Source organism: Microtus pennsylvanicus, chromosome 3 (assembly GCF_037038515.1).
Source record: "Microtus pennsylvanicus isolate mMicPen1 chromosome 3, mMicPen1.hap1, whole genome shotgun sequence".
NCBI classification, from domain to species: domain Eukaryota; kingdom Metazoa; phylum Chordata; class Mammalia; order Rodentia; family Cricetidae; genus Microtus; species Microtus pennsylvanicus.
This window is the reverse complement of record NC_134581.1, coordinates 20,384,398-20,401,043: the sequence shown is the minus strand read 5'-3', so window position 1 is coordinate 20,401,043 and position 16,646 is coordinate 20,384,398. Positions and strand designations below refer to the sequence as shown.

The 16,646-nt window shown below is 39.7% G+C and overlaps 1 protein-coding gene across 3 annotated transcripts in view; it reads left to right on the top strand.

The window, feature by feature from the left end:
* Positions 1-16,008, top strand: part of Topbp1 (DNA topoisomerase II binding protein 1) — a 53,349-nt gene extending 37,341 nt beyond the window's left edge. For all 3 annotated transcript variants that reach the window (XM_075964828.1, XM_075964827.1, XM_075964826.1), the window contains exons 17-28: positions 956-1,079; positions 2,079-2,225; positions 2,324-2,417; positions 4,594-4,786; positions 6,635-6,855; positions 7,559-7,707; positions 8,050-8,161; positions 9,401-9,564; positions 10,295-10,432; positions 11,935-12,024; positions 12,218-12,379; positions 15,285-16,008. In XM_075964828.1, the coding sequence (XP_075820943.1) occupies positions 956-1,079; positions 2,079-2,225; positions 2,324-2,417; positions 4,594-4,786; positions 6,635-6,855; positions 7,559-7,707; positions 8,050-8,161; positions 9,401-9,564; positions 10,295-10,432; positions 11,935-12,024; positions 12,218-12,379; positions 15,285-15,419 (1,729 nt within the window). In that variant the 3' untranslated portion in view covers positions 15,420-16,008. The remainder of the gene's footprint in view (positions 1-955; positions 1,080-2,078; positions 2,226-2,323; positions 2,418-4,593; positions 4,787-6,634; positions 6,856-7,558; positions 7,708-8,049; positions 8,162-9,400; positions 9,565-10,294; positions 10,433-11,934; positions 12,025-12,217; positions 12,380-15,284) is intronic.
* The last annotated feature ends 638 nt before the right edge of the window (positions 16,009-16,646 follow it).

Below are 16,646 nucleotides of genomic sequence, written 5' to 3'. Positions count from 1 at the left end.
GCTTTACAAGGAAGCGTTTGTTTTGCCCGCTTGTGTACACTATCTAATAAAACCGCTCCAATTTAATTTAGCATTGCCTTTGAAAATACTCCCCACGTAACAATTCATTCTTTTGTTTTACAGAAGTAACACATATTTGTGAAGCTTATTTGTGTTAGTATTCTGGAAGCTTGTGATCCATGAATGGTCAGCATAGTGTAAAGGAGTTCTTCCTTTCAGAGTTTAGTCAGTACATCTAGGGCTGACTGAATTTATTTATGTCTTAGTGGTTCTCTGTGAGTAGTGCTGACTACTGTACTATCAGTCAGGTAGTACAGTAGCAAACCCTCCTAGCGTAAGATGGCCCTTTAAAATGTTGTAGTTTATTGTAAATTTTTTAAAAATGTATCTTGGCAGGGTATGGTGGTACACACTCCCATTAATCCCAGCACTTTCAGAGGCAAGACAGGTCAGTCTCTGTGAGGGTGTGCATCGTGATTCTAGGGCAGCCAGGGCTACATAATGAGATCCTGTCTCCAGTGTTTTCTCAGGCTGTGGTAGAGGTCTTGCCTAGCATACACAGAGACCTGGACTTAATTCTCAACACAGAGACACAGAGGCAGATTGTGATAGAGCAAATACAAGGAGTGGTGGCCAGTGACTGATAATGAATTTGAGTGCCTTAAGTTTTATTAATTTGAAAACACTTATTATAACTGAAAAGTGATAACACATAAAGTAGAAGGATTTTTAAAAGTATAAAGAAGATAATAATATTTTGAAAGTACTCTTCTAACATCTTCCTACATTGTATACCTAAGAATGGAGTCATTAACATTTGTCAGGATGCAAAACCTGCCGATTTACTGTTCTTGCCTATCCTCTAGTTCTTTGAATTTTGTGTATCAGAATATTCTGTTTAAAATGGATTGGTATTTCCCTTAGTTATTCCTTTTGCCATATGTGGTTGTTTCAGGTGGAGTTTTGATGAGTCGGTGACTCATTTCATTTATCAGGGTCGGGCACATGATAGTAATCGAGAATATAAATCTGCAAAAGAAAGAGGGGTACATATTGTTTCTGAGCATTGGCTTTTAGAGGTAAGCAGAACTTTTTCCCTCCCTTCCTGGTTGATTGGAAATGTACAAATACTTCACAGCCCAAACCAGTTTCAGTGAATGCAAATACATTTGCTAATTTTTTTTTTAACTGTGTGACATGGCTGTAACTGCCCACTTGGTGGCTTGGAAATGAAAGAGAGATGACAGAAAAGTTCAGACCCTACTGCTCCCCTCCAGGACACAACCCACAGGGCTGTGGACTGTACTTAGAACATGAAGGCCTTTGGGGACCCCCAAGATCTGAGCTGTATGTAGGTCATGCTTTTGAGTTTTGTATTTCTTTAGCCTCAGAACTTAAGATCTTTATTGCTTAAATATTTACCAAATTTTAAGTGATTATTTTAATTCTGATTCCTTTCTCTTTTTGAAAATTGTATGAAGAGTAAGTAAAATAAATGGTAGAAGGTAAAGGCTCTAACCACCAAGCCTGACTACCTAAATTTGGTTCCTGGCACCCACACAGTGGAAAGAGAGAACCAGTTCCCACAAGGTATCCCAACTTTCACACTCACTCCTCATGTGCACTACCCCTGCCTTTCCCACAATATAAATAGAAATATAATTTTAAAATTATATGAAAACAAAAGATGAAAAGTGTATATTTGAGGAGAGTTGATTTAGCATGCTGATATACTTCATAGCTGTGGTTTTGTTTTTTTTTCTTGGTTCTCGCCAGAGTGATTCATACTTTGCTAAATAAAGAGGCAGAATTATATTTAAGTGGGCATTACATTATAAAAGTGAGGGTGATTTGTTACATATTTATTTGTTTAATTTATTACTATGTGTGCATGAGTATATGTGGAGTTCATTTCACTCCTTCCACTTTTATATGGTTCCAGGGATTGAAATTAGGTCACCAGATTAATAGAGCAAGGACATTTACTGCTAAGTCATCTCCCAGGCCCCAATTTGTTATTTACATGATAGAGTTGCTCACTGTAAACCTGCTTTCTAAAACTTGTGCTTGTATTTCAGTGTGCTCAAGAGTATAAGCATCTTCCTGAATCTCTTTATCCACACACTTACAATCCCAAAATGAGCCTGGACATCAGTACAGTGCAAGATGACGGGCTCTGTAATAGCCGGCTGCCCTCAACAGTTTCTGCATCTAAAGATGTTGAGGTAGGTAGTGTGGACAGCATGCTCCTCCTAAGCTGGAAGTAGACCTCTGGGAAATTATGCAGTGACTTTGTGAAATTATAATTTTTCTCTTTGAATAGCCAGATCATTTGTCTAGAGAAGAAGACAGCACGGTCACAGTTAACAAAGACTCAGCACTAGAGAATGGGAATGGAAGAAATGACTGTAAAGGAGGTAAGACACTTTTACCCTTTTTACTGCCACTGCCCCATCAACCCCTACCCAACTCCAGGGTTTTCTCTGTAACCTTGGCTGCCTTGGAACTTGATCTATAGACCAGACTGACCTCAAATTCAGAGGTCTCTGCTTTCCAAGTGCTAGAATTAAAGGCCTGTGCCACCACACCTGGCTTCACTTTTTTACTTTTGAGAACATTTGTTTTGACTTAGAGCCCCAGCCATATTTGCCACTAATAAGAAAGCTGGAGTGATGACTTCTAGCTAAGCAGCTCTGTAGTCATCTCCTTCCAGTCTAGGTGCAGTCACCTGCAGCTTCATCCTGCAGCTTCGTCCTGCAGCTTCATCCTGCAGCTTCGTGTCGGTGATAAGCTGTGTGCTCACTGGATTAGCACTTAGAATTTCATCCAAGAATTTTCTCTTTGCGTTCATAGCTTGACTGTATAAGAGTCATGCCCTGTTACCTAAGTTGGCTTCCTGCATGCCTTTCTCACTCAGTCATAGCTAGCTTTAGCTTAGAGGTAGATAGAGATGTGTGACTATTTTTTTCACTTGACCACTTAAGTCATTGTAGAGTATTAATTAAACTAATTTTAATATTTACTGGGGATTGAGGAGGTCCCAGGAAGGAGAGAGATGGGGGTGATCCGACAGAGCACACACATAGTATTTAAGTTTGCTGTTTGTACAGATGTCACTGGTCACAGGTGACCACAGATAGAATCATTAGGAAGAGTTGGAGAGTGATTAATATGTGGTTGCCACAAACTTCAGTTTGCTAATAAAAAGCATTGTTTTAATGTTTTGTTTTCTGTTGTTATAAAACAATGCCTGTAACTGGGTAATATATAAGGAAAGGAGACATTTTTAGCTGAAAAAGCTTTAGAGAATGAAGTCTAAGCTTGATCTATGTGGACTTTGGTGAAGACAAGGCTATATCCCATCATGGCAGGAGTATTTATCAGAAATGGAAAGAATGCAAGTAGGTGAGTGTCATTGTATGGAAAGACTGGAGCAAGTTAGACAAGGTTTAGTCTTGTCATATCACCTCACAGCAGAACTAGCCTGAGCTCCTTGAAAACTACCATTACTTGATTCTCAGGCAGGGTTCCTAATGATCCAGCCACCTTACACTAGGCCTCATCTTTGAAGGATTCTACCCACTACACCACACCACCCACCAAGCTTCAACCCACACATGTTAGGGTGTGCACGCAAGCCATAGAATAGTGTTTGTAAAGTCTGATAAAGCAAGATGTATCTGTACACATAAACTGCTTCAGTGTATCTTAGTTTTAATTGGTAATGTAGTATGTGGCACATACTACCCTGCTTTATCTTGCTGTCTTTTGTTAATCAGCATTGACAGGTTATTTTGAATTTTTTGGTATTGCAGATGGTGCTACACTAATTATTTAGATGTGAATATTCTCTTTTAGCATATTACTTCCTAGCTTCTCCTTATATCCATCCTGTCCTACTAGAACTTTCTTTCTGACTTACCTATTCCATTCTGTTCATTCCAGTGGTATCTAATTAGGTATCTAATTCAGTGTCTAGTCTATAATAGAAATAAAAGATAAATATGTTTTGGTCTGCATTTTCAAAGATTAGTGAAAGCTTGGCTAGTGCTTTATAGCAGTAATCCCAAGACTTGAGGCTGAGGCAGGAGGGGAGTCCAAGGCCAGCTTGAGCTATGTGGCAAGACCCCATTCCCCAAAGCAAGCAAACAAGTAGAGCTATTGAAGACAATCAGGTATGACTATATGAATCTCAGTGTAGTTTGCACAACGAGAAAGGCTCAGAAGCAAGCAAGGAGCTCTTGAAAGGGACTAATGAAGGAGTCCTCATTTTAGAAACAGTTCTTGTTCTGTGACATTGCTAGCCTTACATTCTTATGTAAGCATTCAGTATATGTCAACAAAGTTTATTCAACCAGATCTAGACAAAATAGTGTAAGATATGATTCATAAGAGAAGTGTTAACGGAGTTTGGTGATGCGTATAACCCTGCCACTCTAGAAATTGCAACAGGGGGAGCGCAAGTAGGAGGTCAGCCTGACTACACACTGGAGCCTCGCTTCAAAAACTAGCAAAGGGGTGCGGGAGAGGGGGACAGACACAGATGTCTCTTTATTGCTCTTTATTGATATTGACTCTTTTATTTGTTTCAAGCTCTGACACAGACCTTGGAGATGAGAGAAAACTTCCAGAAGCAATTACAAGAGATCATGTCAGCAACCTGCATCGTGAAGACGCCTGCGCAGAGGACTTGCCTGTCAAGAAGCGGTTGTAATAGTGCTTCTTCAACTCCTGACAGTACTCGCTCTGCTCGGAGTGGACGAAGTCGAGTCCTGGAGGCACTCAGGTTTGTGCTTGTCGGGCATGGGTTCAGAGGACGAAAGCTCCTGAGTGAGGCACCTGTCACTTGGATTGGTGGGCTAGGCTACACCATTTGTTGTTGTAAATTTTTAAAATAAAGCAGAAATTTAGACTCTTAAGACCTATGAAGGGGTTAATGTTGGGGCTTTAACTCAAACAGCGTGTGTTAATATCCCATTGTCATCATGGTTTCATCCTCTGCTGGCTGGGTGCTCCTCTCTCTTCTTGCTTAAGCAGTTGTGTTACGGGAGGTCCTCCCACTCCTCCAGCCAATAGCCGCTGAGATACCAGCCCTTTGGGGCGTGGTCTCTCAGCGGCCATAGGCTGGAGGAGTGGGAGGACCTCCCGTAACACAGTTGTACAGTTCTGACTTTGAGGCTTAAATTTTCTAGGATCCACTTTTCCATATGAAGTATACTCAGTGGGCAGTCAGTCCACTCTGTTCCTTAGCGTTAGCACTAAACACTAAGGGTGTACGTAGTACTTAGAACAGGTTTTTAAAGTGTATTAGTGTGTGAGTGTATATGTGTGTGAGTGTGTGATGTGTGTGCATGGTAGAGCATACCTGTAATCCAGCACGTGGAAGCCAGAGGGAGGAGGATTAGGATTTCACTACAGAGCAGATGGGGGCCAGCCTGGAATACATACCTAACTTTAAAAGAAAATTTAAAGTGCTTTTATTAAATCTAGTAACTACAGTTTTCTAAACATTATCATGTTTCCCTAACTTGAATTAAGGAAGATCCCATTTTTAAATGTAGCAGTTTTTAGAATTTAAAAAAATTGATTTTTTTTTTTTTTGAAATATAAATAGACGGTCACTTTAAATTTCCAATAGGCTGGAAAGATGGTTGGTTAACACTGGCTGTTTTTCCAGAGGGCCTGAGTTCAGTTCCCATCACCCACATGGCAGCTCAAGATTGCCTGTAACTCCATCTCCAGGGGATCTGACATACAGATATACATACAAGCAAAATACCAATGCACATAAAATAAAAATAGAGCCACACAGTGGTGGCACAGGCCTTTAATCCCAGAGGCAGGCGGATCTCTGAATTTGAAGACAGCCTGGTCTACAGACCGAGTTCCAGGACAACAAGGCTACACAGAGAAACCCTGTCTCGAAAAACCAAAAATAAAGAAAAGTAAAAATAATAAATCATTTAAAAAATTTCCAGTAGGAAATTTAAAAATAAATTAGTTGGCTGTGTTGGTGCGTATTATGCTGGCTTAGTTTTTATCAACTTCACACAAGCTAGGGTCATCTAGGAAGAGGGAACCTCATTTGAGAAAATGCCTCCATCACATTGGCATGTGGGTAAATCTGTGGAACATCTTGAGTAATGATGGATGTGAGACAGTCGAGCCACTGTGGGTGGTACCTCCCCTGGGCAGGTGTTCTTGGGTTGTGTAAGAAAGCACACTGAGCAAGATGTGAAAAGCAAGCCAGTAAGCCGCACTCCTCTCTAGTCTCTGTCTCAATTCCTGCCCCCGGGTTTTTGTTTGAGTTCCTATCCTGACTTCTCTTCTCAATGGGTTACAACTGTAGCTGAAATAAACCCTTTCCTTACCAAGTTGCTTTTGGTCATGTTGTCTTATCACAGCAGTGGAAAGCAAACTAGGATGCCTGCTTAAAATCTTAGCACTTGGGAGGTAGAAGCAGGAGGGTTACCTCAAGTTTAAAGTTATATTCTCCATAAAGAGACCCTATATCAAAAAAGAAAGATGTCTTAGATTGATTTATTCAATAAAACTATGTATCTCTACTACGCACTGATGTTATGACTTTGATTCAGTAGTGACTTATTTAAAATTGTCTCTTTTTATTTCTTAGGCAGTCTAGACAGATAGTGCCTGATATCAACACAGAGCCCTCCCAGAATGAGCAGATCATTTGGGATGACCCAACAGCAAGGGAGGAGAGAGCAAGGCTCGCCAGCAACTTGCAGTGGCCTAGCTACCTCACACAGTATTCTGAGCTTCAGGTTGACCTTAAAAAACTGGATGATTCTCCTTCTCGAGAGCCTGTATGCCGTTCAGAAATTGCTGAGCAGGGTAATAAGGAAAACTTGTTGGGTTGAACTATATGCATGTTGACCTCATAAAGACACTGGGATTCCCTGTATTGCACATGCAAATTGACTTTAGTACTGTACCAATCAATTGAAAAATGTTTTCTGATCCTCACATGTAGAAACTTAGGGTAAGCCATTTTACAAACATGACTCACACAGCAATTCTTTCTTTCTAGCCTCTTTTCTTGTCTGTTAGGTGGTGGTTGCTTTTTTTCCCTATAACTCATTTTTATTTAACTCTCTGAATCCCACCAAGCTTATACTGTGTTTGTTCTTTGACTTGTGTGAGCTTTTCCTGGGTTCCCTTTTCCCCGTTCTTCATACTGGGTGGTTGGTTATCTTCCTGTGCTGGATGAAAGGAAGGGCTCCTGAAACCCAGATGACACACGTGCCCTTTCAGAGTTCATTAGTTGACTTCTCTCTTCTACATGTATTGCTTGTTTTTGAGGCAAGGTTGTGCCCATGCAGGTCTCCAAACCTGAGAACCTCGTGTCTCAGTCTCCCAAGCTACCGCTGTCACAGCAGATATCACCATCCTATCCCCACCTCACCCTTTGTATACTTTTGCATTGCAGAATTCATGGGTCATTTTATTTTGACCAAAATAAATGAGAATATTCTCTAGAATTTGCTCTAAATTATATTTGTACACTATCACACTGTATTTTTTCCCTTACCCTTAGTCTTATGTGTGACCGAAGCTCCAGAACATCCAATCTCTGAAGAACCAGAAACTCCAACAACAGATAGGCATCTAATGCCTGTGCCTCAAGCCCCCAGCACTGCTTTCCCCCCAAACAAGCCACTCGTGACTCCACAACCTATTGACAAGGTTCGTTGATCCTTTCTATGGTAATGTTGACTTTCAGTGTGGTTCTTACACTGGAGTGGGAATTTGTTCTCTGTATTAGACTCATCATTACTTAAAAATTGAATTTTTTGATTGAATTACAGTATATATATATATATATATGTATATGTGTGTGTGTATGTATGTGTATGTGTATATATATATATATATATATATATATATATATATATATATATATATATATATATATATATATATATATTTGGTACCTTAAAAGAATGACTAAAATGTTACTATAAAATAGCTGTACCTGGAAATAGTTTTCATATTAATTTTTTCTAAAATAAACTTACTGCGTTCTAGATTGAAAAAATGGAGGAGAATCTTACAAAACTTAAAAAGCAGTATGTGTTCCAGATGTCATCTCTGAATGCCCAAGAGCGGACTGAGTACTGCCACCTGATTAAAAAACTAGGTACCAGTATTTTATATTCATTTAAAACTTTTTCTTCTGGTAGTTCCTTTAAAACATGCCATTATTATAATATACTGGAATACAAATGCAGCATTTCTATCATGTGTAATGGGGAGACATTGAGAAAAGAACATGGTAACTTATTTAAGCCCACACATTGAGTCAGCATTAGGGTTTTGATTTTGTACAGATCTAATCTACATCTAAAATTACTAGGTCATGGGACCTAAGAATATAAAGATTTAGCTGGGTCAGACTCTCCCTGGCACCTGGGAGAGGCAAGCTGGAAGACCTGATGTATTGTAGCTAGACTGCAGTAGGAACAGGATGTGGGCCTCCTGAGTCACACCGCACTGTCTAGTAACCACATGTTGGGAAGTCAAAAGAAATAGGTGAAATTACCTTTAAAAATATTTTTTATTTAATTTAGTATATGAAAACTATCACTCAGCATTTAGTCAGCATAAAACATCAGTGAAATGTTTTGCGGGATTTTTGTTTTGTTTTTTATTCCTTTGACGTAGCCATCTGAATCTACACTAGCTTTTTTTTTAGTTGTTTGATAGCTCTATAGAGTCAATATAGTCACTCTAAGAGACATTGATCTCATAGCTAGACATAGCAAAAGAAATCATTCAGAAATGACAGGGCCAAGCATTGGTGATCCCAGCAGCTGAGAGGCTAAAGCAAGAGGATCTCATTGAGGTCAGATGGGGCTGCACAGTGAGACCCTGTTTGAAAAAATAGGGGTGGGAGGGGCTAAGAGCACTGTTAAAAGACCAGGGTTCTAGTTCCAGCACCCCAATGGTGGCTTGCAACATCTCATAATGCCAGTCTTGGGGATCCAGTGCCCTCTTCTGGCCTCCATAGGTACTGTGCTTTTCTGCTACAGAGATATACATGCAGGTAGAACACACAGTGTAGAGTACTTGCTGCATGCTTACAAGGACCTGAATTTCAAGTGTGCATGAGTCAGCACTGGAATTTTGATTATTACAAAACCTTAATCTGCATTTCAGATCACTGTGTCATGGTATGCTAAAGGCAGGAATGAGGGGGTGATAATATGAAGTGAATGTTACTTTTACATATCTATATGTCAGCGTTTTTTATTAGGTTGTTTATTTTATATAAGTAATTTTAAAGCACAGTTGAGATGACAATGATCTTCTAGAAAGATGGTAAGAAACCTAGTAGAGGGTTTTCCTGTGTATTCATCAATTGTTTTCTCTAAACAAGGTGGGCTGGTGATTGAGAAGCAGTGCTCAGACCCCAGGTGCACACACATGGTTGTGGGGTACCCATTGCGCAATGAGAAGTACCTAGCCTCCATGGCATCTGGCAAGTGGATACTTCATCGCACCTATTTGGAAGCTTGCAGGACAGCGGGATGCTTTGTGCAGGTGTGTATTCACATGCTTAGGAAGGGTCATTCTTTTGGAAATGTCGTACAAGATCCCTGATCATACAGTTATGCAGGTAATTGAAACAACCACATGTAGCCACCATGTATAAGGATCTCAGCAACAAAACAGAGTTTACAGGCTCAGGTTGCTTTAGTCACGTTCCTTTTTCTTAAATATTTTTCTTGGCATTCAAAAATGAGTGGCCTGCTAACTTTTTGTTATCTAATTTGTCAATGTTTTTTATTGAACTTATATTAACATGACATATCACGATATCTCATTGTAAGCCTTTTTTTTACTGTTAGCTCATTATATGAATTAGTTTAAATTGTCACAAACAGGCCAGCACAGAAGTATCTACCTTGTAGATTCTGAAGTTTCCAATCTGAGTTCCTTGAGAATTGTTTTAGTTCATGCCTTCTCTGTGTTCCCATGAAGCCAAATATCCTGAATATTAACAAGTTGCCAAAATACAGCTCTCTGGCCAAGGGGTTTGATTCTGGGAAATGAATTTCTGGTTTTAATTAAAAGCCAGCTGTACTTGATTATTAACATAAAACTGAATGAATCTGTATTTGTTCACAAAATGTTTAGCGTTCTCTATATGTAACAATTGAACATCCAGCTTTGATCTTAATAGACCAAAGGCTTTTTAGAGCCAGAAACCTGTACAGAGCACAGTGTTCTATATTAGAGGAACCAGAAGTTCACTGGCCTGATTTTCTAGGAAGAAGACTATGAATGGGGCAGTAGCTCCATACTTGATGCTCTCACTGATGTCACTGAACACCAGCAAAAACTGGCACTTGCAGCAATGAGGTGGAGGAAAAGAATCCAACAAAGACAAGAATTAGGCATTGTTGAGGTACGGACATATACACTTACGTGATGACTGTATAGATACTACAGATAGGATTCAGTGTTAGGACTTTTGTTTTGAAGAATATGCCTGACCAAGTAATTCTAATTATCTTTTATTCTTTAATTGATATTTTGTTGTGCATTCTATGTTGAGCTAAAATTTGTGTTGTAGCTGTGCAGGTGCCACATGCTTTTAATTCCAGCACTTGGGAGACAGAGGCAGGAGGATGTCTGTGAATTCCTGAGCTCTGTACAGAGATCTTGTCTCAAAAAACAAGAGTATTTATTATGTTGCACAGTGAGATATGGGTCTTCTAAATGTAATTTGTCTCTTCAGGGTGTAGCATCTGGAATAGTCCTAAACTGAGTCCACAGATTTCTCCCAAAGGAGTCTGAGACCCAAAATCTGTATCCTTTGAGTAAGAATATTATTTCCTTAACCTTCAATTTTTAAAATTTTGGTTCCACATACAGAGAAAACATATTATTTGTCCTTCTTGGTCTGGCTTACTCAAACGATGATCTCCAGTTCTGTCCATTTCCCAGTGGGTGACATGATTTCATTCTTTTTTATGGCTAAGTAATACTCCACTATATATACTATATATTATATGCCAGCATTAAGCAATATATGGGATTCCTCCCCCCACACACACCGTCTTTGCTTGCATTTCTTGTTATTTTCTGATGGTAGCTATTTTGGCTAGGGTGAAATGTAATCTCACCTTAGTTTGCTTTTTATTTTCCTGATGGCTAAAACTCAAACAATTTTTCAAGTATTTATTGTCCACATATATTTTCTTTATTTATGTGTATGAGGAGATCAGAAGAATATCAGACACCGTGGACTTAGTTACAGGCCGTTGTGAGCTGCCTGTGTGGGTGCTGGGAATTAAACCCTGGTCCTCTGCAAGAACAGTATGCTCCCTTAACCACTAAATCATCTCTCTAGCCTTTCGTTTTGATTTCTTTTGAGAATTTTTGGTTTGCTTCGTTTGTTGACTAATTGCGAACAAATTGAGGTGGTTTTTGTTTTAATTACATTTCAGTCCATTGTAGGATACTCCTGCAATCCTAGCACTTGGGGGGACAGAAGAATCAATTCAGAGCCAGCCTCAACTACATTGGGACTGAAAATTAGCCTGAGCTGTATGGGGAAAAAAAAAAAGCTAATGGGCTAGAGAGATGACTGGAGAAAGAGCACTTGCTGTTTTCCGGAGGACTCAGGTTTGCTTCCCAGCATTTGCAAGGTGGCTCACAATCATCTGTAAATCCAGAGGATCCGACAGCCTCTTCTGGCCTCTGCAGGCTCTGCATGCAAGTGATATGGTGTGGGTGTGTGTAGATAAAATACCCATATACGTTTTTTGTTTTTTTTTAAAAAAAAAAAAACCTGACAAAAAGTTACTTATGGACATTAAACAAGTAAAAATAAATGTATGAATTACCTCTACATTTTCAATGTTTAGTATATTAAAATTGCATGTACTTTTTTTTTTTAAATAGGGAGCATTTAGTGGCTGGAAGGTTATTTTATGTGTTGATCGGCCCCGAGAAGCTGGGTTTAAGCGTCTTCTTCAGGCAGGAGGAGCAGAGGTTTGTCCTGGAGTAGTTTCTTGCTGTTCTGGGGGCAGGTTTGCACAGAACATGTCCAGCAAGGTTCCTGTGATGTCTCCATTCACTCTGCTTTTTGGGGGGAAGGCAGTTGGAGGCTGTTCTTGAGTGCATACTACACAGCTGAACCACTGTGCAGCAGGAGGGGATTGAGATACTTTTCGTTTTTCATTAGGTGTTACCTGGTCATCCCGTACCTTTATTTAATGAGGCTACACATCTTTTTTGTGACTTGAATAAACTGAAACCTGATGAGAGCAGAGTTTTCATAGAAGAGGCTACTGCCCAGAACATGGCCTGCTTGAAAACAGAGTACATTGCCGATTATCTCATGCTGGTTTGTCTCATTCTCTTCTCACTTCCATTTCTTATCATTATTGTTATTATTTGTGGGGGGGGGGGGGTGGCACATGTGTGCCAGTATGAAGATAACTTGCAGGAATTGCTTCTCTCCTACCATGTGTGTTCAGAGGATTAAACTCAGGTCATCAGGCTGGTGGCAAGTGCCTGTACTTGGCCAAGTCATTTTGTTGGCCCCACACTTGCTTATTTCCAGAAATAGGCTTATTTCTGTAGATAAATAGCCACACATCAAATCTTGCTACTAATTAATAGTATGTTCTCTTGTCGACCCTTTCAGTTTTAGTTTAATTTCTGTATTTGACATGTCTAAACATTATTAGCATAAAATTTAAATATGACAGGTTTATAGAAATCTGAGTAGCTTTAAAAAGTTTTACAAGTTTTTTAAAATATTTGGCTTATTATAAAGAAAGCAGAAAAGCAGAGCTAGAACGAAGGTTCAGTGGTTAGAGCACTGGATGCTGTTACAGAAGATCCAGGTTTGGTTCCCAACACCCACATGGCAGCTCCTAACCATCTGTAACTCCAGTTCCAGGAGACCTAATGCTCCCTCCCTTCTGGTCTAGCACAGATATCCATGCAAATGAAACACTCACATTTTTAAACAACTGTAAATAAAGCAAGTAGAGGGACTAGAGAGATAGCTCAGGGGTAAGAGAAATGGCTGTTGTGGGACTCAAACTTGGTTCCCAGCAGTAACTGAGACCCACCCTGCCCTCTTCAGACATCATCTGTTCATATGCCATCTGTTTAGTTTTGTGAATGAAAAGAATCTGCTAGTACAATTTGCTTTTAATGATAAAAAATAAATATTTTTAAGATTTTTTTTTAACGTGTGTGTATATTTGTGTACACATGTATTATTTGTGCAGATGTCCACACAGTTCAGAAGAGAGTTTAATCTCCCAGAGCTGGAGTTTATAGGCAGCTGTGAGCTGCCCATTGTGGGTGCTGAGAACCAAACTCAGGGGTCTGCAAGAATACTATGTGCTCCTAACTGCTAAGCCATTTCTCCAGCCCCAAATCAGTGAATTTTAAGCCGTATACTTGCTTCCTAGGTCTAAAGTTAAATAAAGTTAACATTTATTTGTACAGTTAACATTTTAATAATCTAGCCAGGCGGTGGTGGTGCACGCCTTTAATCCCAGCAATCGGGAGGCAGAGGCAGTTGGATCTCTGAGTTCTAGGCCAGCCTGGTCTACAAGAGCTAGTTCCAGGACAGGCTCCAAAGCTACAGAGAAACCCTGTCTCAAAAAACTTTAAAAAAAAAAAAAACATTTTAATAATCTGCTTTATCAGTTCCTTTTTTCCCATTTTTTATGCATTCACATGAATCAGAGCATGCATTTCCTTACTTAGCATGTATATCATTAACTTTGATCCAGTATTTACTGTTCTCTTAGAAGAGCTATTGTACAGTGAAATTTGTAGATCATAGTTCCATTTTATGAGTCAGTTTCCCCATAGATGACCTTGCAGTCTGTATCAAGACCATATCAGAGAGCATCCTTAGACCCTTTTCAATAAACTATCCCAGCCCCCACAGAGCTAAGCTTGTTTTATTTGTCCCCAGAATATATTAATCTTAGCCTGTTTGAGAGCTTCATCTACCTGCAACTAGAGAACATTTACTTTTTGGTGGCAGGCTTCACGTGGCATAGTGTCCATGGTCCAAGTGATGGTGTATGTTGGTAACTCATCCTTCTTTATTACATTAACATTCTGTCTGAATAGAGCACCTGGATTAACTTTCCTTCTGGTTGTTGATGAAACCACTGAATATGTACGGGTCCCTGTAGGGTGTACTTTTCCAATGGGTAGTAGTGCAAGTCCTGGGTTATAGACTAAGTATACATTTAAGTTATGTGATCAGGCTGGCCATAAATTTGCAGGGCATCCTGCTTCTGCTTCCTAGTACTAGGATTACATGGTATTCATTATTGGGCCTTTTCTAGAAGAGATTTGGTGCTACTCTGCCCCACCATTTGGTTTTACAGTCATTTGATTTGTAGCCGTCTCAAGAATTTGAGTTCAGTTCCCAGAATCCAAAAAGGCAAGCATGGTGGCTCGTGCTTGTAATCTTAGTACTGGGAAGGTGGACACAGACTCAGTTCCAGGTCAGTAAGTGACCTTCTCAAAAAAATGGGATTAGTATGATGGTTCAGGCCTTCCATCTCAACATCCAGACAGGAGGATCACTGCAAATCTGAAACATTCTGGGACACAAAATGCATTCCAAGACAGTTTGGCCTACAGAGACTTTTTGGTTTTTATTTATTATGCATACAGTATTCTCAGTAATCTGCCTGCATGTCTGCCTGCAGACCAGAAGAGGGCACCAGATCTCATAACAGATGGTAGTAAGCTACCATGTGGTTGCCGGGGATTGAACTCAGGACCTTTGGAAGAGTAGGCAGTGCTCTTAACCTCTGAGCCATCTCTCCAGCCCCTGTTTTGTTTTTTAAAAGATTGTGGTGGGAGGGTTTGGAATTTTCTGGTTTAAGATGCAGGGGTTTGGAGTCAAGTTAAAAAGGCTTTAATGCTGTCCTTATTACCAGCTATTTATGTGACTGTGATTCTCATTAAGTCCTTTACACGTTTTTCTGTAAACGGAGATGGAAACACCTATCTGGGGGTATAGGACACACCCCCATCAATCCATATTTTAACTTGAAACCATTAAGATAACCACATATCACCCGAGCTTTATTCTGCCGGGGACTGGCAAACCTTGAAACTGGGAATGCCTTTTGTTTGTTTGTTTTGTTTTGGCGTTTTGGTTGTTTTTTTTTTTTTTGTAATAAAAAAGCAGAGGAATAAAATCTGTTGCTTCATTGCCTACAAATTTGAAATGTGGAAATTTTTTCTTCCCATCCTAGGAATCACCTCCTTGTGCTGATAATTATCATCTTTCAGAAGCTGCTTTACTCCAAAATAAAGAATTTGGGCCAGGACTATCCCAGAAGAGGAGAACTCCTGCAGAGAACGTCAGCAAACGACCTCGAGTGCACTAGCGAACTACTTTAGCCATCAGTGAATGTTCGCTGGTCTTAGAAACGGTTATAGGCTGGTGATAGTGTCCTTGCCTAGAATGCATGAGGCCTTAGGTTTAATCCCCAGCAGCACAAAAGGAGGAAAATTTCAGTTACAGCATGAAGATTGTTATGATGGGTTTGTGTAGTTGAAGACATACATCTGAAGGACTTTGCTTCAAAACATAATGCTTCTGGGAACCTGATGCTTTTAACAGCTGAATGTGAATCACTGAATATTGACTGCTGTAATAAAAAGGAACTTCACTAGTTTGTCAGGCCACAGAGTGCATAATTGTTTTTCTTGTAAATATCTGAAGCTGTAATAGTTTAACAAGGAAATAGATTTTGTTTCAAAATGTCTTAGTTCATAAAAGCAACAAAAGTTACCAATTGGGGTTATTTCACATTTTCCCTGATTTCTTTTATATATAGATATATATATTCTTGCCATTTTACCTATTTTTAACAGCCTAAGCATGGGGTTTAATGAAGCTGGGGCTTTAAATTTAAATGTGTATATATGTAAATGTATATATATAAATTTCCATGTTTGTCAAATGTGAGCACCAAAACATAAAAAAATAAAAAACAGCAACTCACACTGGTATTATCTGTTCATTTAGCTCTGCTGAAGCAATAAGAGATTGCCAAACTTTAAGAACTGAATTGCTAATTATATTTGTGGTTAAGAAAAAAGAACAAGCCGGGCGGTGGTGGCGCACGCCTTTAATCCCAGCACTCGGGAGGCAGAGGCAGGCGGATCTCTGTGAGTTCAAGGCCAGCCTGGTCTACAAGAGCTAGTTCCAGGACAGGCTCCAAAACCACAGAGAAACCCTGTCTCGAAAAACCAAAAAAGAAAAAAGAACATATATTTGTTTTGAGACAGGGTCTTAACTATGTAGCCCTGTCTAACCCAACTCTGCATGCTGAGATTCACACCCAGCCAATGTTCTTTTATCTCAATCCTAGCAATATATAGAACTTCATTTTTAAAAAAAAAAAAGTATGTGCTGGATGTGATGGCTTACACCTGTAATCCTAGCATTCAGAGTGGGGTTGGAAGGTCAGTGAATTTGAGTCCAGCCTAGGCTGCAGAGTGAGTTCCACATATAGCAAGAGGGATGTCAGAGATTAGGTTAAGAGCATATATCTATCTCTTCTGGAGGACTGCCCACCACCCTTATCAGGTGGCTCACAATTGCCTAT